This window comes from Oncorhynchus tshawytscha, linkage group LG02 (assembly GCF_018296145.1).
Source record: "Oncorhynchus tshawytscha isolate Ot180627B linkage group LG02, Otsh_v2.0, whole genome shotgun sequence".
Taxonomy (NCBI): Eukaryota; Metazoa; Chordata; class Actinopteri; order Salmoniformes; family Salmonidae; genus Oncorhynchus; species Oncorhynchus tshawytscha.
Genome location: NC_056430.1, coordinates 34225907 through 34251617, shown reverse-complemented (window position 1 = coordinate 34251617; position 25711 = coordinate 34225907). Strand labels below are relative to the sequence as shown.

The window sequence follows — 25711 nt, the reverse complement described above, 5'->3', positions numbered from 1 at the left end:
GTGGCAATCTTTACCAAGGATCACCTTCAGTGCTCGGTTGTCTCCACCAAGTCTGTCTACAATCAATTTGATTTGCTGTTTTTAAGCATTAACCATCATCACCGGCCTGTACCCTACCTGCCCTAAGATCTCTCCTGGCCCCTTACACTAAGTCTGAATGTGTCCTGCTAGGTGACCTAAACTGGGTGACCTAAATATGCTTAAAGCACCTGGCCAAGTCCTAAAGCAATGGGACTCCCTAAATCTTTCTTGGATTATTACCAATCCCACAAGGTATGACTCCATGACTCCAAACACCTAGAAATAGCTACTCTCCTTGGTGTTATCCTCACAAATAATCCTGATAGGTATCAGTCTGGTGTTTTCTGTATTGACCTTAGTGATCACTGTTTTACAGCCTGTGTTCGTAATGGCTGCTCAATGAAACGACCTGTCCTGACTTGTCATTGACGCTTGCTAAAAAAAACTTTAAAGAGCAAGCCTTCATGACCTCTGTAAATTGGTATAGAATCACCTCTGTCGAAGTGGCTTGGTCTTTCTTTTTTGGTATTTTCAGTGGTATTGTTAACAAACATGCCCCATAAAGAAAATTATAATTAAAAACAGGTTCAGGCTCAGGTTCGACCGTGATCTGGCAGAGTAACTCCACCTCAAGAATTTCATTTGGCAGACTGGCTCTTGTTCAGGCAAATGAGAAATAAATGCACTCAGGCTATCCAGAAGGCCAAAGTTAGTTACTTTAAGGAGCAGTTCTCTCTCTGTGGGCCTAACCCCAAGACGTTCTGGAAAACAGTTAAAGACCTGGAGAATTAACCCTCCTCCTCACATCTGCCCATGTCCCTTAATGTTGATGATGTGGTTGTTACTGACAAGGAGCACATGGCTGAGCTCTTTAATCGCCACTTCATTATGTCTGGATTCCTATTTGACTCAGCCATGCCTCATTGCCCGTCTAACATTTCCTCATCTCCCACCCCTTCTAATACGGAACTATCCCTAATGCTCCTCACTCTTTTTCCCCTGTCCCACTACAAAGTTTCTCCCTGCAGGCAGTCACTGAGTCTGAGGTGTTAAATAACCCCTAAAAAACATCTGGTTCACTTCAACCTTAAAGGTCCTAAATAATGTCACCATTGTCCTTGATTCTAATTAATGTTCACAATGTTTTTAATGTTTTTATTGACTTGGCCAAAGCCTTTGATACGGTAGACCATTCCATTCTTGTGGGCCGGCTAAGGAGTATGTCACCAAGGGAGTTCCCCAAGACTCGATCCTAGGCTCAAATCAAATCAAATCAAATTTTATTTGTCACATACACATGGTTAGCAGATGTTAATGCGAGTGTAGCGAAATGCTTGTGCTTCTAGTTCCGACAATGCAGTAATAACGAGCAAGTAATCTAACTAACAATTCCAAAAAAAACTACTGTCTTATACACAGTGTAAGGGGATAAAGAATATGTACATAAGGATATATGAATGAGTGATGGTACAGAGCAGCATAGGCAAGATACAGTAGATGATATCGAGTACAGTATATACATATGAGATAAGTATGTAAACCAAGTGGCATAGTTAAAGTGGCTAGTGATACATGTATTACATAAGGATGCAGTCGATGATATAGAGTACAGTATCAACGTATGCATATGAGATGAACAATGTAGGGTAAGTAACATTATATAAGGTAGCATTGTTTAAAGTGGCTAGTGATATATTTACATAATTTCCCATCAATTCCCATGATTAAAGTGGCTGGAGTAGAGTCAGTGTCATTGACAGTGTGTTGGCAGTAGCCACTCAATGTTAGTGGTGGCTGTTTAACAGTCTGATGGCCTTGAGATAGAAGCTGTTTTTCAGTCTCTCGGTCCCAGCTTTGATGCACCTGTACTGACCTCGCCTTCTGGATGACAGCGGGGTGAACAGGCAGTGGCTCGGGTGGTTGATGTCCTTGATGATCTTTATGGCCTTCCTGTAGCATCGGGTGGTGTAGGTGTCCTGGAGGGCAGGTAGTTTGCCCCGGTGATGCGTTGTGCAGACCTCACTACCCTCTGGAGAGCCTTACGGTTGAGGGCGGTGCAGTTGCCATACCAGGCGGTGATACAGCCCGCCAGGATGCTCTCGATTGTGCATCTGTAGAAGTTTGTGAGTGCTTTTGGTGACAAGCCGAATTTCTTCAGCCTCCTGAGGTTGAAGAGGCGCTGCTGCGCCTTCCTCACGATGCTGTCTGTGTGAGTGGACCAATTCAGTTTGTCTGTGATGTGTATGCCGAGGAACTTAAAACTTGCTACCCTCTCCACTACTGTTCCATCGATGTGGATGGGGGTGTTCCCTCTGCTGTTTCCTGAAGTCCACAATCATCTCCTTAGTTTTGTTGACGTTGAGTGTGAGGTTATTTTCCTGACACCACACTCCGAGGGCCCTCACCTCCTCCCTGTAGGCCGTCTCGTCGTTGTTGGTAATCAAGCCTACCACTGTTGTGTCGTCCGCAAACTTGATGATTGAGTTGGAGGCGTGCATGGCCACGCAGTCGTGGGTGAACAGGGAGTACAGGAGGGGGCTCAGAACGCACCCTTGTGGGGCCCCAGTGTTGAGGATCAGCGGGGAGGAGATGTTGTTGCCTACCCTCACCACCTGGGGGCGGCCCGTCAGGAAGTCCAGTACCCAGTTGCACAGGGCGGGGTCGAGACCCAGGGTCTCGAGCTTGATGACGAGCTTGGAGGGTACTATGGTGTTGAATGCCGAGCTGTAGTCGATGAACAGCATTCTCACATAGGTATTCCTCTTGTCCAGATGGGTTAGGGCAGTGTGCAGTGTGGTTGAGATTGCATCGTCTGTGGACCTATTTGGGCGGTAAGCAAATTGGAGTGGGCTATACGCTCTTCTCAATTTACATCAACAACATAGCTCAGGCAGTAGGAAGCTCTCTCATCCATTCATATGCATTCTTATACTCCGCTGGCCCCTTCACAGATTTTGTTCTTAAATGCTCTACAACAAAGCTTTGTTAGTGCCCAACAAGCTTTCTCTGCCCTTAACCTTTTTCTGAACACCTCCAAAACAAAGGTCATGTGGTTTGGTAAGAAGAATGCCCCTCCCCACCAGTGTGATTGCTACCTCTGAAGGTTTAGAGCTTGAGGTAGTCACTTCATACAAGTACTTGGGAGTATGGCTAGACGGTACACTCTTTGTCTCAGCACATATCAAAGCTGCAGGCTAACGTTAAATCTAGACTTGGTTTCCTCTATCATAATTGCTCGTCTTTCATCCCAGCTGCCAAACTAACCCTGATTCAGATGACCATCCTACCCATGCTAGATTACGGAGACATAATTTAAAGATCAGCAGGTAAGGGTGCTCTTGAGCGGCTAGATGTTCTTTACCATTCGGCCATCAGATTTGCCACCAATGCTCCATATAGGTCACATCATTGCACTCTATACTCCTCTGTTAACTGGTCATCTCTGTATACCCGTCGCAAGACCCACTGGTTGATGCTTATTTATCTCCATCTCTTCATTTAAAGACTCAATCATGGACACTTACTGACAGTTGTGGCTGCTTCACGTGTTGTATTGTTGTCTCAGACTTCTTTCCTTTTGTGATATTGTTTGTGCCCAATAATGTTTGTACCATGTTTTGAGCTGCTAACATTTTCTGCTACTATGTTGTGTTGCTACTGTGTTTTTGTCATGTGTTGTCTTAGGTCTCTCTTTATGTTGTGTTGTCTCTCTTGTCGTGATGTGGGTTTGTCCAATATATATTTTTTTTATTCTAGCCGTCACATACTGTGTTTGAACACTAGAGGGCACTGTGTTGCTGTGTGGTTTCAGCCCTCACCCCTCCAATCTGTCTGTCTGTCTCACCAGGGGCTGCCAGGACTAAGAGGTGTACAGGGCCTCCCAGGACCTATTGGGCCCGCTGGAAATCCAGGCACACCTGTGAGTTTGCCAACACTGTCAACCACACAAACAAAAACACATACATGCCCGATGCACCCACACACACACACACAAAGCTCCACTTTCCAAAGCACGTGTCTCATTGATGTCTCATAAGCCTAATTGTTGTGTTTCAGGGCAAAGCAGGAGAAGATGGAAAACCAGGGGCTGCTGGGAAAATGGTGAGGGATCAGTCCGACCTGACATCCTGCAGCGCATTACCACACTACATCAAACCTCTGATTAATAACAAACTGAATGAAAACAATTGCATGCGATACAGTGCTATTCATTATGAGTTTTATAGTCACCAGTTAGTCCTATGTGTCTCTGTCTGTGTAATTACCATTAAACATGTTTGTCACATCCTCAGGTTAAAGTGCACTGATCAAATGTGACTCTGATGCTTTTATTCTACCTGAGTGGCTGTGCTGACTGTGGGTTCATTCCAAATAACACCCTATTCCCTATATAGTGCACTACTTTTGACCATGCCTATAGGGCTCTGGTCAAAATGAATGCATTATGTAGGGTTAAGGAGCCATTTGGGGAGCTACCCATCTGTTGTAATGTTAAGTGAGGAGGAAATAGGATGATCAACCAAAGCCTCTGCAAAACATTATCTATCTAACTGAGAGGCTTTGCTTGATACAACAGCACAGTGAGCTTTCATAAATGCGCATTTCCGTGTTGTAAGTTTGTTATTGTGTTGTTTTTCGCAGGGTGAGGATGGCGTACCAGGGGAAGATGGCAGAAAGGTCCGTGTTGGTTACGGCAACATTCACATAACTTTATTCTTGGTCTATGGTCCACTGACCTGTAAACATCACGGTTTCCTCCCATTGCTGTGCTGTTTATGATCATTTGGAGTTAATGTGAGTGTCTTTGCGTGTCACTGTTGTCTTTAGTTGTGTAATGAAAATTATGTTTCTCTACCTCACAGGGTGACAAAGGAGAGGCTGGGGTTTCTGGAAGAGACGTTAGTAACTTGTTACCCTGTATCTTTATCTCTCCCCTCTCGCTCTCTTTCTATGTTTGTACAATGTCCTTTCTTTCCTCCCCTGCTGTCTCTCTCTTCCTCTCGCACCCTCTTTGCCTCCGTCTTTATCGATCCTGCTCTCCTCGGCTCCTGAGCATCTCTCGATTATCCCTGTTCCGTTTCTTTCTCGCCATCAATCCTCCTCCTAGTGTGTTTTTATTAAGCGTACTCTCCTGTGACATTGATATTTCTATCACACCCTACCTTCACGGTGGAATCAATAGCGCTCTAAGCAGCAGCTGTATAAATGCAACGGTGGGTAATGATCAAGCTCTGCATTTGAGGGCCAGCCGCTTCTGAGAGGGGATCCGCACGGGCATAGAATGTCAAGGCTTTGGTTTCATGTCCAAATTCATAGAAATGATCTAGGACATCTGCCTCCTTTCTAGTTCAGGCCAGACCCCTTAGGAATAGAATAGAGTGTCCGTGCTGGTCTGAAGTTGTCAAGTGTGTGTGTGTGTGTGTTTCAGGGCCGTGATGGGCTGAAGGGGGACCGGGGCCTTGGCGGGCCTGCAGGGCCAACTGGTCTATCTGGGCCCCAAGGGGTCCCTGGCACCATCGGACCTCCAGGACAGGTACAGAACAGTCATATGCCTCTGCTTCCTAGAATGTGTGTGTGTGTCACTTGGTGCTCTGATTATACAGTTATCTCTCTCCCCTCTCTTCTCTCTCAGGTGGTCTATGCGAAGGGAGCTCCAACACCATCTATCCCTGGCCCTCAGGGACCTCCAGGAAGCCCAGTAAGTTACTATGTTGGATATGAGCCGTGCAGTACAGCAGTATAGCATAGCCTGATGTAGCAGTACTGTGTGCTTGTCATAAGTACATTTCTAATGCACTCTGTTTCTGATGCCCATCTCTCTCTGTCTCTCAGGGTGTGCCTGGAATCCCAGGGACCGCAGGAGCTAGAGTAAGGCATTTCCATAGAGATCATTTACTATTATTTATTTCTATGGTCAGTCAGTCTGCTCTAGCTCTGTCCATCCATCTGTCCTTCAGTCTGATCTCTGACCCATTCACTCTTGTATTTCAGGGGGAGAGAGGAGCAGTGGGCAGTAAAGGTGAAAGGGTAAGTGTGTGTGTGTGTCTGAAATATGAATGTGCACACATGCTGTTTCCTGAGTGTGTGTATGGGTGTATGTGTTAGTGCATCTTTAGTATTACTGATGTGAGATGTTATTGACAGGGTGACCCAGGAGAGGACGGGCAACCGGGCAAGCCTGGAACAGCAGTGGTAAGAAAATACGCATTCAAGAAAGGAGAATAACCCCAGCATGTGACTGATAAAGGCATGACCATGTACTGTATTCACTCCTCCTTGACACTGTTTGTGCCTCTCTCCCATCAGGATGTGCAGAAGGCCCTCTCTAACCTTGGCATTGAGGTAAGTGGATATTAAATGTTTGCAACGATGTGACATTAAGGCATAGCTGTGCTGAATATGAGTCTCCTTCCCTTTTACCAAGCCTGGGTTCTATTCATTAGGACACACTGTATCAAAGTGTTGAAACCTTTACTTCAACTTGAAACGAAGTCCAAGTAGGCCCCTCCTGTTTCAGTTTGCTTCCTTTAGTTTGGTGCCTGATGAATACGACCTTTCTGTCCCTGTACTGTCCTGTCTGTAGATGCAGGATCTGAAGGTGCTTGTGGATAACAGGAATGTGCCAGGCAAGAGTGTGCTGGAGAAGGCTGAGAAGGGCCAGAGAGGAGACAAGGGAGAGGCCGGGCAGAGAGGACCAGCAGGGATAGATGTGAGTGAGCGGTCTCCAATTTGGGGGCAGTGTGGGGAACAAAGAGACTATATCAAGACCCCATGCAAATGTTGTATTAGAGTGAACTAAAACATGGTGTTAGTGTGTTTATTTGACCGATTATGTAATGCATAACTCTCTGCTTACTCTAAAATTGATTCTCTGTATGACTGCATGGATTTTGAAAACAATGATTTCTAGGACAGTATGTGTAAGTAATGTATTTACTAATTTCCATGTCAGGGTGCCCGTGGGCTGTCTGGGGAGAGGGGTGTGAAGGGAGAGCAGGGGGAACGGGGGCCTGTAGGGGCCACAGGACCCACAGGGAGGGCCATTGGAGAGAAGGGCCCAGTAGGACCCACGGGACAGGCTGGAGAGCCAGGAAAACCTGGAATACCAGGAGTACCAGGGAGAGCCGGAGAACTGGGAGAGGCTGGACGACCTGGAGATAAGGTGAGGAGGAGGAAGGAGTGGTTTAAGGAGAGAGAGAGGGAGAGGAATATGAAAGGAGGAAATAAAAAAATAAAAAAGAGAGGAAGATCATGTGGATTAGAGATGTGTCATGTGATACCACTTTGACTTCCAGGGGGAGAGAGGAGAGAAGGGTGACAAAGGAGAGGCTGTGAGTATATTCATCACCACAATAATCATCTTTTAATGTACTGTATATACTGTATGGATGTTGACCAGAACATGACTGTCCTCATCTCCAGGGGAAAAACGGGCTAGGTGGCTCAGTGGGCCCTCCTGGACCAAAGGTGACCCATACAGACTACTTTTCTAATAAGTCGTCATTACAGTAAACATATCATAGTTCACCCAGAGGTTACTGGGTGCAGTGTGTTTATTTGGGTGTGTGTGTGTGTTCAAGGGTGCTGCTGCAGTAGCGGGTGAATCTGGACTCCCCGGAGCAAGGGGCCTCCCTGGGGTCACAGGGCCGAAGGGAGAGCCTGGCGCCTCAGGGCCACAGGGATCCAAAGGCGACAGGGTCAGAACACCTCACTCTTAATATTGCAGTACTTCATCATGCAGCCTGATGTGAGTCCCTGTGTTTAATAAGCTGTGTGTGTGTGTGTGTGTGTGTGTGTGTGTGTGTGTGTGTGTGTGTGTGTGTGTGTGTGTGTGTTTCAGGGTATTGCAGGGCTCCGTGGAGATAAAGGTGATCGGGGTCCATCTGGAGAACAGGGACGCGATGGTTTTCAGGTGACTGTGTGCTTTACAATAAGTGGCTATCCCTCATCTACAACTGAGGTGTCAAACATGCATTCATTGTGCACCCCTTGGTGAAAAGGACTTTGACACCTCCGTGCTACGCTGTGAGATGAGATGTGACTGGCTCTAACCATATGGGTTAACAGTTGGCACTAACTGATACCAGGTTGTATAACCCTCATCATTGTGTGATTATGGTGCGGAGGAGGTTGTGAAGACAGTGTTGTAGTGGTAGCTACCAGGTTGTGTTTTGTAGTAACCAGGTTGTGTTTTGATCATTTCAGGGGACAGCAGGAGAACCTGGCAAACCGGGACAGGATGGGAAGCCGGTGAGAGGAGGAGGGGTGGGGTTGAAGGAAAGATTAAAATGATGATAATATTGTAATCATATGATAAGGTTACTGTAGCTAGGCTACCTAATACATTTTCAGATAAAGTCGGTCTGTCAGGCTTTTATTTTGATTGATATCAATAACCATACAATTATACAGTGATATACTGTGGTGCTTCTTTGTTGATATATTATGCCATTTAGATGTGACTGCATGGATGCATTATGCATACTGTGCACTCATCTGTTTTCAAAGAGACAGCTTCCAGGAGACAGATCCCAGACATCAAAGGACAAACTGGAGTTACACAGTTTTCAGGTCTTCAGTAGAATGGCTGCACTACAGTATATAGTTAAGCAGATAATGTTGTGTTTGAGTTCCAGTGATCATAACATGTCCAACCATACAGTAGGTGAGTAACTGAAGCATTGATGTTGATGTTGTGTAATCAACCATGACTAACTAGGGCCCAGAGTTTCTCCTGGTCTGTAAGAACTCAGTGCCCTAGTAGTCATAACATGAGGGGGATAGAGATGGGTAGAAGGAGAAAGATAAATAGATTTGAAGGTGTGGAGGTGGAGAGATGATAAGATAACTCACGCTTCTTGTTTCATCCCACAATGTTTCGAAGCAGGGTCCACAAGGGCCAGCTGGTCCTCAAGGCCGCTCAGTGAGTAATAGTAACCCAGCCATGCAGCCTCCTTTAGGGCTGGCCCTGCGTAGGAAAGCCTGTGGATTGGCTGCCAGTGCTATGCCGCTGATGGAGCTGATGTATCTGTTTTCCTTTGGGCTGAGGCTACGTAGAACCTTTAGACTGTAACCTTTTGCAACTCTGCTTCTAACAACTCCTCCCTCTTTCTTCTTACCTCCCCCCATCAATCTGTCACATTTTGATATATTTTACACCCTTTCTGTCCCTCCCTCTCTTTTCAACACTTCCAATTATCCTTGTGTCCTACTATCCTACTCTTTCCCTTCTTCTTCTCCCACTCTCCTTCTTCCTCTCCTCCCTCTCTGACTCTAGGGCCTGCCTGGGTTCCCTGGAGTGCTGGGTAGACCGGTAGGTTCTGTGCTGCTGGCTGGCATGCTTGTGAACAGGGAAATGGGGGCTGGGGGGGTACATGAGTCAGGTGGAGGGGTACAAGCACGACCCAAGGATGCTGTGACGGTACCAGTTTCCACCGCACTGCAGCAGAGGGATTTGGAGAGAGGGGAATATTGTCAGGGGACGCTAGTATCATCAGTATCAACATGCACACACAGTCACAGAGTCCTCCACCGCGCCATCCTCTGCATTCATGTCTCCACTTTAATTTTCTTTCATTTGAATTAGGGCCCATCTCCCAGGGGTCTGAGACTAGAGTTTGGCTTTGATAGGAAACTCATGAAATATTAATCTGGACCACCTGTTCCCAGAGTACCACTGATGGCTGGAATGTTTTATGTATTAAACACCACACATTGGTAACACATATGCCACATACACTAACCAAGATCAATTGGACACAATAGGGTTGTGAATACTGAGATGGATTACCTGCCCTGTTAGAATTGTAACAGATGCATTTTGCTTAGTCTCATAGCTCTCTGTGCATTGTGTGCTAGCTTTCTATGCTTGTGGCTTCACATGCTCTGTTGTCTGCTTCACAGTCCTCCCAAAGCACTGTTTGTACATTGTATACCATGCGTGTGTCTTTGTGTATTGTGTGTGTATGCAGTTGTGTATTTGTTTGTGTGTGAACACTTTTTCTTTGATGTTCACGTATGAAATGTATGTCTTTTATTTTTATTTTTTAACCTTTATTTAACTAGGCAAGTATGTCTGTACAAAGCCTACATGTATGTAAGTATGTACAGTATGCTGTGTGTATGCACAGCAAATTGGCCAGTGTTACCTAGTGTTCATTATTCAGTGTAACATTTCTAGTGTTGACTCAATTGTTAAATTAACACTCATTGGTATAAAATAAACCACACCCATCATTATCATATTTCCTAGCATGCTCTATTGCAGGTTGCTTTTTAAAATGGTTTGTTTCAATATCTATGTTTTTGCATCAATTAATTAATCTTATGCTACTGAAATATAAACAAATCTAAAGTAATCCAATCTGTTACTTGGATTTATTGCACCCGTTACTGAAATGGTTGTTCCAGTTTAGATGGTTTAGGTAATCCAATAGGTTAGACTTCCCAACAGGCATTCTTTCTGAATGCAGGTTAGGGCAGGGTGAATACAAATTCAAATTGTTGGATATCCCCACTCTGGCTGGATTCCAATAGGAATTACACTTCACTTTGCAAGCCAGCATAATGTGACTTGCATGCCTGAAAACCATGGGATTCAGGCCACTATATTAGGGTAAACAAAGCCCTCAAAATAAGGCCTTATTGAGCACTTGTATTCTGTTGAGTAATTTAATTTTAATGATGACATATTTGCTTAGGATCTCACTTGGTGAAGGCAACAGGACAAAATAATAATTCTGCAACAACCATGTCTCTGTCACTAACAAATGCAGTCATGAGTGATAACTCTACAATTCACCAGAAAGGCAAGGCACTTTAAGGCTTTACACTAAGCCGTGTGTTAATTTAACACTTTCAGTGTTGATTTATCACTGGAGAATTTGCTGTGTATGTGTTTGTGTGTCGTATCATGCATGTGTTCTCTGTGTGTGTTATGTCTTGGGCATGTTAATCCAGCATGCTCTTATCTCTTGTTTGCAGGGAAACCCTGGAGAACCTGGAATTAGAGGGCCAACTGTAAGTATGATATTTTAATATCCGACATGCGCGTGTGCACACACACACACAGAGCTACACTTATACTGATGCTATCTCTTTTGTAATTGTAGGGTCCGATCGGTACCAATGGACCTCCAGGTCCGTCAGGGGTAAAGGTGAGAACTTCTTCCGTCATAGACCTACAGTATCATTCATTCTTAGTTCTAGCTCTGTGGGAGTATTGCTGATGCATTTAGTAGTGTTGATATTTTTTGGCCTACAGTAGCTTAGTATTACAGCACTGGAATGATCCATTTAAGTGTTGTATTTGTTGTTCTGAGAATGTGTATTGATCTCTGACAGGGTAATCAAGGAGTGCCTGGGGTTGGCGTTCAGGTGAGAACTTTATATGATAAATATTGTGTTGTATATTATGGGCCAGTTTCCCAGGCTGTCATGATGGCATAAATGGTCGGGAGACAGGCGCAGGAATGTCTAATAGGGGTTTTTATTTACCCAAATCACAGCGTGCCGTGTAAAGGCAAGGGGACGAAGACCAAACAAACACTATACAAAACACAAGGTTGAAACCCAAACAAAAGAGCGAGGAGTACCTCGAATAAATAACACAAGCGCACAATGATTATCACACGGGACGAGACCCGTAATCATCTGCACAATACACGTGGTACGAAAGCCAAAACAACATAGCACAGGTACTCACACGACCAACGGACATCAGAACAATAATCGACATGACAATGGTGAACCAAGGGCACACTTATACAATTACTCACCAGGGAATAGGGACCAGGTGTGCATAATGACAGTTCCGAGGGATCCGTGGCACAGGCAGAGATTTAGGCTAGTCCAAGTCTAGAAAGTGTTATCAATATAGATTGTCCATTGAGAGAGCTTTTTAGTCCAGGACTAGGCTTAATCTGTGTCTGAGAAACTGGCCTTATATGTTTTCCTATAAGATGTTTATTGCCTCTGTGTTTTTAGAACTACTCACCCACTTTTCACAGTGAAAGTCACAGAGCTTCATAATAATCTATTTGAATTGACCCTCCTGTTCCACAGGGACTTCCTGGTCCCGAAGGCAACATGGGAGTGCGTGGACCTGCAGGGCCTCCTGGAGCTGTGGTAGGGCACAGCATCAATCATCTATAAACCAACTCTCATACTGTATAGTTTTACTGGCTAAACTGGTGTTGTAGTACATTCCCATTGGACTGGGGATTCCTCGTATGCTCACACCTTTACCTTTAAGCTTACTGTAATTAAAAATGCAATTGACACAATAATGTGTGTTTAATGTTGTTTAATGTATTGTAATGATACCGTCTCTTCCCAGGGTCCATCTGGGCCTCCGGGTCTACCAGGGCAGACAGTGAGTACAGCAGCTCCGTGGGACTCACATACTGTACTGTAGAGCCAACAAACACACACCTCTATCATCGCCATGGTTAACACACAGCAAGCCATTCACACAAACATCAGTTCTGGTGGTGACATTAAGTGTGTCTCTCCACAGGGGGAGGGGGGCAAGCCAGGGGTCCCAGGAAGAGACGGGATACCTGGAAAAGAGGGAACACCAGGGTTGCCAGGGAAACAGGTGTGTACTGTGTATGGTACTTGTCTCGCTACATCCTACTGTGTGTCTAGGATGTGTTAGGATGGCATCAGGTTTAGTGTGGATTTTTCTTTGAAAAGTTTTTTTAGTCTGCTGTGTTGGATCTTTATTACAGGGTATCGCTGGACCAATGGGGTCCGCAGGGTTGAAGGGGGAGCAGGGGGACAGTGGCCCCCCAGGAAAGGTGAGTCAGCGGGGTGAGAGGGGATCAGGGAAGTGACGTGAGGTTGAATTGAGCTGTACTCAATTCAACCTCACAATGCAGAAATTGCTCCGCCACTTCCCGGTTGCTAAAATTCACGTATTGTCAGTTTATGTGGCCAAACATACAAGTATAGTGTAGAGAATCATTGTACCATCTAAACGGCTGTGAAATATATTGTCCATAACCCAAAATATTATATTTTCCGTTGTTTGAAGCTGAAAGTAAAAGGCGCTAAAGAAACTAAACTGAAGAATGGGAAGAATAGACATAGAGCACATGGAACAGATCTACCGCTTCTTAGACTTGCTTTCAATGAGAGTGACAAATCTATAACACATATTTCTATGTCAATTTGGTCTGATCGCCCAAAAAGTTACAGATTGCAGCTTTCGGACTTTCGGAGTCCACAGCCGCAGAGCCTAGATAGTCCGGCGGCCCATTGTGAGACTAGCACCTGACCTAGCACCTCCCCTAAATTCCCAACCAACGTGGCTCCATGTACTCAGCGCCTATTCATTTGATTGTGGTGACAGTTGGAGAAATAGCTTGAGCTGCTATGCGATATCGAAAACTATGAAAGCCAACAGTCCAATATTCTAGAACATGTTTTGGACTCTTTGAGTGCTTTAATCAAAAGCTCTATCTGCACATGATTCCCTCTTGTATTTACTGTAAATGGCCATGACTCACATCCTCTTTATCCAACGTCTCTCCATTTCAAAGACGAGGAAATCATTGGCATGAATAGGAGGGCAGAGGCACATGTACAAATACACAAACAAGGACACGCCAATGCTCAAGCATATGAGCACGGATGCACACATATAGACACACACACACACACACATACAGTATATACACACACACAAAACATTCACATCATTCCCCCGGAAGCTTTAGCAGGATGTACTACGGTTCTTGAGAAATAAGAGCTTTTGAAGGGACGAGATGTACTGTACTTATAGACGGCACATTTGTTAAACTCTTTCTCTAGTTTGTGTGAAAACCAAATTAAAACTCCCATTCATGGTCTGATGCTCTAATGAAGGTCAAAAGGCCAAAGCAGTAGCACAATAAAAAAGTGATACTTTGCATAACAAAGTGGGTAGGAGTTTCCTCAATCGTTTACTATTGCTGTCCATCTTCAGTGCATTTGCAAACAACCTAATCCAGATATGTGAGCTTCACGTCATGTTCTCCCTACATATCCCCATCACAGGCTGTAGCAGGACCCCCTGGTATGAAAGGAGCACAGGTGAGTGATTGTCATGTTTACTCTTCCAGTCGTGGTAACATCCAGTCATCGTGACTAACCTGACCATGTCTAACTGGTGTATGGAGACACAATAGATACAACTCGGAATCAGTGAATCACAATACTGAATTAAACTGCATCATAGGCCAACAAACAGATGTATTGTAAACATTTCTGAGAAAATGGCGCTGGAAGAACCCCCGACAAGGCCAACATCCCAGTTATTTGCAAGAGGAAGAGACGCAGGTACAGAGGACACAGAGCGGGATGCCTCGTGAGAATTCGCAGAAGGAGAGTGGGAAAGCTGCCGTTACCGTCAATATTACTCACCAACCTGCAATCATTGGACAATAAATTAGACGAGGTACGATCACAAATATCCTACCAACGGGACATCAAAAACATTCAAATCTTATGTTTCATGGAATCATGGCTGAATGATGACATGGATATTCAGCTAGCGGGATATACGCTGCACCAGCAAGATAGAACAGCACACTCCGGTAAGACGAGGGGGAGTGGTCTGTGCACATTTGTAAACAACAGTTGGGTGCACGAAATCTAAGGAAGTCTCTAGATTTTGCTCGTCTGAAGTAGAGTATCTTGTGATAAAATGCAGACCACACTATTTGCCTTCAGCTATACTTTTCGTGGCAGCTTATTTACCACCACAGACGGATGCTGGCACTAAGACCGCACTCAGTCACCTGTATAAGGAAATAAGAAAATAGGAAACCGCTCACCCAGAGGCGGTGCTCCTAGTGCCCGGAGACTTTAATGCAGGGAAACTTAAATTAGTTCTACCTAATTTCAATCAACATGTTAAATGTGCAACCAGAGGGAAAACAATTCTAGATCACCTGTACTCCATACACAGAGATGCGTACAAAGCTCTCCCTCACCCTCCATTTGGTACATCTAGCCAATTCTATCTGCCTGATCCCTGCTTACAAGCAAAAATTAAAGCAGGAACCACCAGTAACTCGGTCTATAAAAAAAGTGGTCAGGTGAAGCAGATGCTGAACCACAGGCCTGTTTTGCTATCATAGACTGGAACATGTTCCGGGATTCCTCCGATGGCGTTCAGGAGTACACCACATCAGTCACTGGCTTTATCAGTAAAGTGCATCGAGGACGTCGTCCCCACAGTGACTGTACGTACATACCCCAACCAGAAGCCATGGTTTACAGGCAACATTCGCACTGAGCTAAAGGGTAGAGCTGCCGCTTTCAAGGTGCGGGACTCTAACGGGACTCTATGTGGCAGGGCTTGCAAACTATTACCGACTACAAAGGGAGGCACAGCCGCGAGCTGCCCAGTGGCATTAGCATACCAGACGAGCTAAATCACTTCTATGCTCACTTCGAGGCAAGCAACACTGAGGCATGCATGAGAGCATCATCTGTGTGATCACGCTCTCCGTAGCCGACGTGAGTAAGATCTTTAAACAGGTCAACATTCACAAGGCTGTGGAGCCAGACGGATTACCAGGACGTGGGCTCCGGGCATGTGCTGACCAACTGGCAGGTGTCTTCACTGACATTTTCGACATGTCCCTGATTGAGTCTGTAATGTCAACATGTTTCAAGCAGACCACCATAGTCTCTGTGCCCAAGAACACGAAGGCAACTTGCCTAAATGACTACAGATACGTCCGTAGCCGTGAAGTGCTTTGAAAGGCTGGTATAATGGCTCACATCAGCACCATTATCCCAGAAACCCGAGACCCATTCCAATTTGCATACCGCCCAAACAGATCCACAGATGATGCAATCTCTATTGCGCTCCACACTGCCCTTTCCCACCTAGACAAAAGGAACACCTACGTGAGAATGCTATTCATTGACTACAGCTCAGCGTTCAACACCATAGTACCATCAAAGCGCATCACTAAGCTAAGGATCCTGGGACTAAACACCTCCCTCTGCAACTTGATCTTGGACTTCCTGATGGGCTGCCCCCAGGTGGTGAGGGTAGGTAGCAACACATCTGCCATGCTGATCCTCAATACTGGAGCCCCTCAGGGGTGCGTGCTCAGTCCCCTCCTGTACTCCCTGTTCACCCATGACGGCATGGCCAAGCATGACTCCAACACCAACATTAGGTTTGTTGACGACACAACAGTGGTAGGCCTGATCACAGACAACGACGAGACAGCCTATAGGGAGAAGGTCAGAGACCTGGCCGGGTGGTTCCAGAATAACAACCTATCCCTCAACGTAACCAAGACTAAGGAGATTATTGTGGACTACAGGAAAAGGAGGACCGAGCACGCCCTCATTCTCATCGAAGGGGCTGTAGTGAAGCAGGTTGAGAGCTTCAAGTTCCTTGGTGTCCACATCAACAACAAACTAGAATGGTCCTAACACACCAAGACAGTCGTGAAGAGGGCATGACAAAGCCTATTCCCCCTCAGGAAACTAAAAAGATTTGGCATGGGTCCTCAGATCCTCAAAAGGTTCTACAGCTGCAACATTGAGAAGTGACTGGTTGCATCACTGGTACGGAAATTGCTCGGCCTCCGACCGCAAGGTACTACTAGACTACTAGACTAGACTCCTGAACAGGTAACCAAATGACTACCCAGACTATTTGCATTGACCACCCCATTTTTAAGCTGCTGCTACTCTCTGTTTATTATCTGTGCATAGTCACTTTACCTCTACCTACTTGTACATATTACCTCGACTAACCTATTTAATTTTTTATTTTACCTTTATTTAACCAGGCAAGTCAGTTAAGAACAAATTCTTATTTTCAATGACGGCCTAGGAACATTGAACATTGTCGTTCTGCCTGTTCAGGGGCAGAACGACAGAATTGTACCTTGTCAGCTCGGGGGTTTAAACTCGCAACCTTCCGATTACTAGTCACAGGCTCTAACCACTAGGCTACCCTGCCACCCCCATGTCTCTGCATATTGACTCTGTACCGGTACACCCTGTATATATATATCCTTGTTACTGTTATTTTATTGCTGCTCTTTTAATTATTTATTTATTTTATTTATTGTTTACTTCAGTTTATTTAGTAAATACTTTCTTAACACTTATTTATTTCTTAAAACTGCATTGTTGGTTAAGGGCTTGTAAGCATTTCACTGTAAGGTCTACACCTATTGTATTCGGCGCATGTGACAAATAGAATTTGATTTGAAATCTGTGTGGCCATCCTTTGAATTTCGAAATCCCGGTGTGGCACTCAAACCAAAAAGTGTACCCACTCCTGCTTTAAAGGAATAGTGCCATAATGCCAGAGTCAGATGAACTCATGGATACTATTTTTATGTCCCTGCATGCAATTTGAAGGAAGTTGAAGGTAGTTTCGCAAGCCATTGCTAACTAATGTTAGCGCAATGATGTGAAGTCTACTGGAACATGGGGCTTAATTGCCAAAATCTTGCGTTAACCCTTTAATAATAAGAGAATAAAGCAGAATGGCAATACTAAGGTGAGGAACTAGGTGCAATAGAATAGGATGGAACAGAGTTTAATGTATTTGAAGTGTATTGGTTGAAATTGGTTCAGGGACCTCCTGGTGTGACCTTACCTGGGACAGTGGGAGAGAGCGGGCTGCCAGGGCTACGGGTGAGTCTCATTGGTTGAACCAATTATCAACATATTTCAGCTATTATTCAGGCATTTACTACACACATTATACTATACAGATTATTATAACAAGAACATGTTTAGTGATGGCTTAATTATACATTTTTAAAATGCAACTTTTCGAAAATGGTTGTCCTTTAGGGTGAGAGGGGAGACAAGGGTCCTGCAGGCATCAAAGGGGACCGGGTGAGTAAAGTCACTTAACACACAATGTTACTCAACATTCACAGACACAGTGATCAGGGAAGTTATTATGTGTGTGTCTGTCTCGTTGAAATAGGGAGCTGCTGGTGAAAATGGGGAGCCTGGAGAAGATGTGAGGCACCTTTTGACATTTTGTAACATCAAATATTTCACATATCTAACAGATGTCCCTCTTAATAACTTCTCCATCCACTGTCTCTCTCTCAGGGGGGCAGAGGACCAGCAGGGCCTAAAGGAGACAGGGTAATACACATCACCAGATGATTCCCTGTGTCTGTGTTTCCCTGGCTGCTAACCATGTGACAGTACTGACCGGAAATGTGTTGCAGGGAGAGAGAGGCATCGGACTGGCAGGGCCTCCTGGTCAGCTGGGACCTCAAGGGTTAAATGTTAGTATCTTGAACGTGACAATTACATCTAAATGTTCTCATAAACATGTAAATCACATAAATGATGTAGCTATGTTCATATTAACATATGCAGACTTCTCAATCTCATCTTCCCTGAGCTAAACATCTCCATAACTACACCATTGCCACAGTGAATGTGAACCCCTGTATGTTTGTGTTTTAGGGGGACACAGGTCTCCCGGGCCCAGCAGGCCCTCCAGGAGCCCAGGGCGTAGCAGGGACCCCTGGTCTGGCCGGCCTGAGAGGAGAGAATGGAACTCCAGGACCCCCAGGACCTCTAGGACCCAGGGTGAGAGGGCCTATATCGCCACTATACTATAGTTATTACATGGGTGACTGGTGTGTTCTTTTTAGGCCTGCCCTGTGAGGAATGTTTATGATATCTCACCTCCAGGGTATCCAAGGCTTTACTGGTCAGACAGGGACTCCTGGAGCTCCTGGGCCACCCGGACCCCCTGGCTTAGCTGTGAGTGGACTTTGGATTGCATCATGATGACTTAATTGAGTGTGTGTGTGAGAGAGAGAGAGAGAGAGAGAGAGAGGGAGAGAGAGAGAGAACCCACTAGGCAGAAACTGGTTAAATCTTCATTGTTTCCACGTCATTTCCACCGAAGAAATCAATGCGATGACTTTGAAACAATGTGGGAAACTAATTGGATTTGCAAAAAGTCATGTAACAGCATTTCATATTTTTTCACCCAACTTTTAAACTAAATCCAATGACATAGTGAAATGTTTTGTTGAATTCACGTTAGTTGACAACTCAACCAAATGTAAATCAAAGCTAGACATTGAACTGACGTCTTTGCCCAGTGGGAAAGACTATGTGTGTTTGCGTTTTTGTGATGTAAGTGTTCATGATCAGCATACCGTTTTTTTCCTTACCAGGGTTCACCGGGCACTGCTGGAGGCAAAGGGGATAAGGTGAGTTAACAACGAGATAAACACGTCTTCTATACTGTATAATATATTATCAAATATCATGTTGATGCTCATAAATCCCCCTCTTTAGGGAGCGATTGGAGCGGGAGTACCTGGATTGAGAGGCGAGAGAGGAGACCCAGGACCCAGGGTAAAATCACATCACCATTTGAGTTTGAATTTCAATTGTATATAATTTTGACAGTTACATGTTGAATTGAAGATTTGTGTGTGTGTTGGGGGATTTACAGATCTATATGTCTTATGTTTGCAGGGGGAGGAGGGTCGAGGTGGTCAGAACGGGGAGAGAGGACTAGCGGTAAATCTCTTACCTACTGTTAACATCGCTGTCTTTTTACTGGGAAAGTAATTCTGCTATGAAAGTTGATCAGCTTGTAAACTCACTTTTGAGAAATTGGCCTTTGAATGTGTTGTTATCTAGTGAAGAGCTCTTCTTTGTCTACACACATTCAGCATCTTAAGCTTTAGCCCCACCCATCTTGTTTCGCCCTCAGAGCGATCAGAGCACTTGGCGCTCTGGCCGATGATTTGTTTACCTATGGATAACATGAAAACAGCCTAACCAGATCTGCTGGCAACAATTTCATTACGCTTCTTTGCAGATGTTTACTGACACCGGCCATATTCAATGTGTGATGTACACTTTATGCTACCCATCCCGGATCCGGGATCGTGACTACGGCTCAAGCTCATTAGCATAACGCAAAATGCGAAAAAATATTCTTAGACATATTTAACCTCCACACCTACACAAGTCCAATAGCTCAAATGAAAGATAAACACCTTGTTCATCTACCCAGCAAGTCAGATTTCTAAAATGTTTTACGGCGAAAACATAGCACACATTTATATTAGACCACCACCGAAACAAAAGGCAAGCGGCGGCCATTTTGTCCCAGAAAATATAAAATTTAAAAGTAGGATTAAAAAATAAATAATTCACTAACCTTTTGAAAATCTTCATCAGATGACAGTAATATTACATGTTACACAGTACATTTTTTTTTTTCAATAATATGCCATTAATATCCATAAATCTCTGTTTACAATGACGACATTTCAAAAAATGCTACTCAAAATGTCCGGAGAAATTATGATAGCTCCGACAGATAACGTCAGATAACAAGCAATAAACATGACTAAATATACATGTTCTACATATAGTTACAAAGATACACTTCTTCTTAATACAACCGCTGTGTTACATTTATTTTTAACGTTACAGAATTCGTTCACTAGTCTATGCTATGAGTCGGCGCTCAGATATTAGCAGTGTCTCCTCTACGTTTGGAGTCCACAGAAACCCAAAATAACCACATAAATATTCCCTTACCTTTGATGTTCTTCGATCAGAAGACGTAGAAGGAGTCATACTTACCCAATACATTGTTTGGTTTCAAGTTGTGCGTCTTTGTATTAGCATATGCTAACAGCTTCAGCTGAAATGCACCCAAAATAACTTCTGCTCCTTCTGGTCCGGCACTCTTGCGCATCAAAACTTCAAAATTACATATTATATGTCGACTTAACTGGTCAAACTAAGTGCAGAATCGAGCAAAATTATGTTTTTATCATGTAAAACAATGATAATCGCGAACAAACGAACCGGCTTCAACTGGTGTCTATTGGAAAAAGAACGTTCTCCAAATCGGCCGCGCGCAATAGAGTGCATGTATGTGAGAGTGACCCGGGCATTTTCGCCCGCCAAAGGATGAGGGAGCGCGAAATTCAAACAATGAACGTGCCAATTGAAAGCAGACATCGCGCTGAACAAATACATACTGTTCCCAGATCGGTAGCTGCCTGGGAAGGGTGGGGGCGATGACGTCAAAGTTGACCCAACTTTTCTCTTGACAAGAGAGAGTTTGGGAGAAAGGCTGCCCTGAGAGTTCTGCTTTACATACAGACATAATTTAAACGGTTTTAGAAACTTTAGAGTGTTTTCTATTCAATAATTATTATTATATGCATATATTAGCAATTTTGGAAAAAAATATTTTCAGTTTACTATGGGCACGCACTTCCTCCAAAGGGGGCAGTATTCAGCCATAAGCTCAAGAGGTTAAGACATTTAGCTAGCTAGGTAAACAATGAACCTAGCTAGGGAAACAATGTGTAAATGAATACAATGAATATCCTGGGAGCTAACCAACCAGGTTCAATGTCGCTAGCTAACATTAGGCTTTAACTAGCAAAGCAAACAGCTCTGGGATATGAATAATAACGTCAGCTAGGGAGCCAACCAGCTAATGTTAGCTAGCTAACAGTACACTTGAAATGAAACCACTTTCTGTCAAAATTAGAAATGTGTAATATATGAAAATGTAGCTAGCTAACTCTAGATTATCTTACCTGTATACATAATCATGCATGATGGATGCGGCTCCCTGTCATGGATGCCATGCCACATTTGCTCTTAGTTTGAAGATGTAATCCGGATACAGGTGTTTTCTCCATCTCCTTAGCTATCATACTCTAATTCCACTGATTTCAAAACTTGATCCTCCAGAGAGTGGAAAGCAACACTTAGCTATGTAGCTCCACTACACGATACATTTTTAAAAAAAAAAGCTGTGTTCGACAGGATCACCAACACAGACTGGCCGGCTCAAATAGACAGAAGCCTTCTATATGGCAGACCAATCCGAACTCCTCTCTCGGTATGTCCAGCCCGCTCATTTTCTCAGCCAATTATGGCTAGTGGGAAGGTTTGCCCACTTTTTCTGTGGCTTAACCAACAAGGCTCGTAATTGAACAATTGTATTCATATTTACAGATGACATACAAGTTTGTTATTAAGGCACAGGAACGTGCACATGTTCGAGAAGGCATTTCTGGCAAAAAATGGATTTTGATAAAGAAATATTTTTACTTTCAAACGGCTCTCCTGTGAAGTCGTGACTTACGACATACACCTAGTTTCCTTAATCGGGTCACAATTGGCAATTCATCCTGACCAATTTTGATTCTACCGCCTACATGGTGTTTATTTGTTTGTGTTTGTTTATTATTAGAGGTCATTGGCCCATTCCTCGATATTGATCCGACTTAATAGAGAGAGTGAAAATGAGAGAAAGAATGTGCGAAGGCTGAAGTGGACATAGATAGAGCTCAAAAGAACTGTAAAAACGATGTGGCTTAAGCAGTGCACAAATAACTCAAACGAAAGAAAAACTAATGAAAGCAAAAGACGTCAACATCATCGTCAGCATCATGCGTATACAGTTCAATCGTTTCACTCTCCATCCCTAGTATATCTTGATTGTAGGAATCAATGCAATCCATTATCGTCATGCCAATTACCGCTCCAAACATAGAACATAGGTGTATCCTGTTTCTCTGAACATATCACTAGTAATGCAGTTCATCTGTCCTTACGATATGTTTTATCCTCCACTTTCATTTAATGATATTGACCTTGTACTACATAGCTCTTTTAAAAGCTGCCAGCCAGGCTCTGACCCTCTTCACTTCCGGTACATTAGTTCTACTGAGAGTAAGGCTTTTGTTCTAGGCTGAGACAACTAAACCTGGTCCTTTGTAGATCAGTTGGTAGAGCAAGGCGCTAACGCCAGCGTAGAGGGTTCGATTCCCGGGACCACCCATACGAAAAAATGTATACATTTATGATTGTAAGTCACTTTGTATAAAAGCATCTGCTAAAAGGCAGATGCTGAGTATGTTCTAGCTCTCATCTAGAACATACTCAGCCTCTCTCACATTAGTTGCCTGGTAACCTCTAGAAAGGGGGTTGGATATTGTAGAGTGCCATTTAAAACTCAGGTGAGAAACAGACAGCAACTCTTCTATTAAAGTACAGTCCTTCCTCATACAGGAGAGTGCTAGTCAGTGTGGATATAGAGCGCTGTTTATTGCAGTTCTGGATGATTACAACCATAATGGTGATGATTGCTGGTGAGGATGTGCATGTTGGAGTACAAATGTTGGGATTTCTGTGTGTGTTCTGTACTTGATAAAGTTATTCCTCTGTGTGTGGTGTGTGTGTTCTGTACTTGATAAATGTATTCCTCTGTGTGTGTGGTTTGTGTGTTCTGTACTTGATAAATGTATTCCTCTGTGTGTGTGGTGTGTGTGTGTTGCGCTCGCGTGTGTCTGTGTGTGTTCACCAGGGCTCTCCAGGTGGCAAAGGAGGCAGGGGAGATAAGGTGAATATTATTATTAGATTATTGTATTTTGCCTCATGCTCTCTCTCTCTATCTCTCTGTCCACTGAGCATTCTGCTCATGTAAAATAGTGAATCAAATTGACATGCCTGACTAGTGAGTCCTACTCTCAATATATTTCAGGGTGAATTGGGGCTGCAAGGTGGCAAAGGAGAAAAGGTATGAATTTGAATGTGTGATGTGTAATATTGTTTGTGCGCGTGCGTGGTAGAATAATGTGGAGAAGCGCAGAAAAAGAGCTAAGGAGAGACAATGAGAAAAAAAACATTAAAATCAAAAAGCTGTGAAAATAATTACAAAAAACGACATATACTGCTCTGCCTAACAGTGATGTTGTCCCCTTTCAGGGTGATACTCTCCTGGTGGGAGGACCTACAGGAGAGAAAGGAAATAAAGGAGAGACGGTGAATGAAACTCGATATACCCCACAACACTTATTATTGACTAATCTAATAAACAATTGATCACAAAAATACAGCAGAGCACCAAGTATTGACTATGACACTACTAATCTCTCTGTGCGTCTGTGTGTGTGTGTATGCGTCTGTGTATGTGTCTGTGCGTCTTTGTGTGTGTGTCTGTGCGTCTGTGTGTGTGCGTGTGCAGAATGGTCATTTACAACTGTTGTTCTCTTCTTTATCAGGGTGACCGAGGGCCCAAAGGGGTGCAGGGGGAGAAAGGCTTGAAAGGCAATGACGGCCCAGCTGGGGAGCAGGTGAGGTTGGCCTTGACAATGACACCATTGGAGTTTTCAAGAGCATAAACAGATCTGGGAGCAGGCTATTAATAACAGGTGTATAACTGTGTGTGTGCGTGCATATGTGTGTCTCCACAGGGTCTGAGGGGTGAGCCAGGAGACAGGGGCTCTACAGGGTTCCAGGGAGCCAGAGGTCCAGGAGGACAGAAGGTGACTTCATGACCTGATCTGTGTCAATGCTTTCATCAAAACTGCTGTGTCATCTATGTCAGAACCAATAGCATCAATAGTCAATCAATATTCATCAATGTCATAAAGTCCTCTGTGTATTATGGATTACTTTGCACACAGTTTTCCCACCCATCGTATGAGAATATATCATCACACAACAGTGTACCCTGTGAAAATGAGCCGTGTATTTCTCAGACTGGATACTGTAGGTGACCCATTAAAAATGCAGTGATTTAATGGGTTTGTCTTTGTGTCTGAAGGGAGAGGCGGGACAGCCTGGTGTACCTGGAGAATCAGTGAGTCTCCCATTTCACCTTCAGTTATGAAAACAATGTGTTTTTTTTCCTGACCACATGAACAGGAAAAACTCTATTATAGCCTATAACTAGGATCCAAAGTTCTTCCTGGTCTGGTCACATGGTCAGGAAAAACTCCTGGCCCAATGTCTAACTCCCCATTTACTCTCCTGTTGGTGGATTAAAGCGTCTGGTTGATTGTGTGTGTTCTCCCAGGGTACACCAGGAAAGGATGGAATGCCAGGCTTTAGAGGGGATAAGGGAGACGTTGGAATAACTGGAATGCGTGGAATTAAGGTTTGTACGCACGTGTGTTTGTGTGTGTGCAGCACAATGTATCTGTGTGTGTATGTGTCTGGTGCTTGTGTTGGTGCGTGTGCATGTGTGTGTTTGTGTGTGTGTACAGCCTGTCATCATATTTCAACTGTCTTTGAGTGCATCGCCACTTGAAGAAGTTTAGTGCCAACCTTGAGATGTCCTCTAAGCGACTGCCAGCCTCACAGATGATGCCACCGGGCCATAACGCTTCAATGGTTCCAAATTGACGTCACGTTGTAGAGGATTAGTTGAAATTCAGCTGTAAATTGATTTTCATCCTCATATATTCTATAAATACCTTTAATGACTGATGGAAATATAATTTGTGTGTTTCTGTGGCATTCTGACAGACTTATTGCAGAACCCTCTAACCTTCCTACTGTGTGAATCACTGTCTTAAAGGCAAAGTGTGTCTGAGGAAAACTTTGAGATGTGTTCTGTGTTTTCTTCACATGACCTTGCCACACTAACAGCAATATAATCACAGCATGATAATCTGGGTTTAGAAATGACTAATCCAGACAGCACAATATCTGCCAGCCCACTCAGTCTCACCATGCTATCAAACCCCCTCAATTTCCTCTTATCTGTCACTTGCTATTATTCTCCACAAATCACCCAGTTACTCATCCTTTAATCCATCCAGGATTCAGCGATCACAATTTTTTTTGCTAAATCAACAATATCCTGCATATTATGCGAAGGCTTGCAAATTTGACCGGT

General features: G+C 44.0%; 1 protein-coding gene across 5 annotated transcripts in view; it reads left to right on the top strand.

The window, feature by feature from the left end:
* LOC112262844 (collagen, type VII, alpha 1) overlaps positions 1 to 25711 on the top strand; it is a 102526-nt gene that overhangs the window by 67590 nt on the left and 9225 nt on the right. For 2 of the 5 annotated variants that reach the window (XM_042297204.1, XM_042297194.1), the window contains exons 65-107: positions 3869 to 3940; positions 4078 to 4122; positions 4663 to 4698; positions 4884 to 4919; positions 5450 to 5554; positions 5654 to 5719; positions 5854 to 5889; positions 6013 to 6048; positions 6166 to 6213; positions 6328 to 6363; positions 6605 to 6730; positions 6974 to 7183; positions 7317 to 7352; positions 7444 to 7488; positions 7602 to 7718; positions 7862 to 7933; positions 8227 to 8271; positions 8906 to 8944; positions 11005 to 11040; positions 11133 to 11177; positions 11365 to 11397; positions 12085 to 12147; positions 12359 to 12394; positions 12539 to 12619; positions 12753 to 12821; positions 14062 to 14097; positions 17626 to 17685; positions 17848 to 17892; positions 17987 to 18022; positions 18118 to 18153; positions 18240 to 18299; positions 18484 to 18609; positions 18715 to 18786; positions 19209 to 19244; positions 19333 to 19392; positions 19516 to 19560; positions 23393 to 23428; positions 23570 to 23605; positions 23794 to 23850; positions 24090 to 24161; positions 24282 to 24353; positions 24635 to 24670; positions 24887 to 24967. In XM_042297204.1, the coding sequence (XP_042153138.1) occupies positions 3869 to 3940; positions 4078 to 4122; positions 4663 to 4698; positions 4884 to 4919; positions 5450 to 5554; positions 5654 to 5719; positions 5854 to 5889; positions 6013 to 6048; positions 6166 to 6213; positions 6328 to 6363; positions 6605 to 6730; positions 6974 to 7183; positions 7317 to 7352; positions 7444 to 7488; positions 7602 to 7718; positions 7862 to 7933; positions 8227 to 8271; positions 8906 to 8944; positions 11005 to 11040; positions 11133 to 11177; positions 11365 to 11397; positions 12085 to 12147; positions 12359 to 12394; positions 12539 to 12619; positions 12753 to 12821; positions 14062 to 14097; positions 17626 to 17685; positions 17848 to 17892; positions 17987 to 18022; positions 18118 to 18153; positions 18240 to 18299; positions 18484 to 18609; positions 18715 to 18786; positions 19209 to 19244; positions 19333 to 19392; positions 19516 to 19560; positions 23393 to 23428; positions 23570 to 23605; positions 23794 to 23850; positions 24090 to 24161; positions 24282 to 24353; positions 24635 to 24670; positions 24887 to 24967 (2571 nt within the window). Of the gene's footprint in view, positions 1 to 3868; positions 3941 to 4077; positions 4123 to 4662; positions 4699 to 4883; positions 4920 to 5449; positions 5555 to 5653; positions 5720 to 5853; positions 5890 to 6012; positions 6049 to 6165; positions 6214 to 6327; positions 6364 to 6604; positions 6731 to 6973; positions 7184 to 7316; positions 7353 to 7443; positions 7489 to 7601; positions 7719 to 7861; positions 7934 to 8226; positions 8272 to 8905; positions 8945 to 9298; positions 9335 to 11004; positions 11041 to 11132; positions 11178 to 11364; positions 11398 to 12084; positions 12148 to 12358; positions 12395 to 12538; positions 12620 to 12752; positions 12822 to 14061; positions 14098 to 17625; positions 17686 to 17847; positions 17893 to 17986; positions 18023 to 18117; positions 18154 to 18239; positions 18300 to 18483; positions 18610 to 18714; positions 18787 to 19208; positions 19245 to 19332; positions 19393 to 19515; positions 19561 to 23392; positions 23429 to 23569; positions 23606 to 23793; positions 23851 to 24089; positions 24162 to 24281; positions 24354 to 24634; positions 24671 to 24886; positions 24968 to 25711 lie in introns of all 5 variants that reach the window. The other 3 variants (XM_042297203.1, XM_042297200.1, XM_042297209.1) reach the window with 3 other exon arrangements.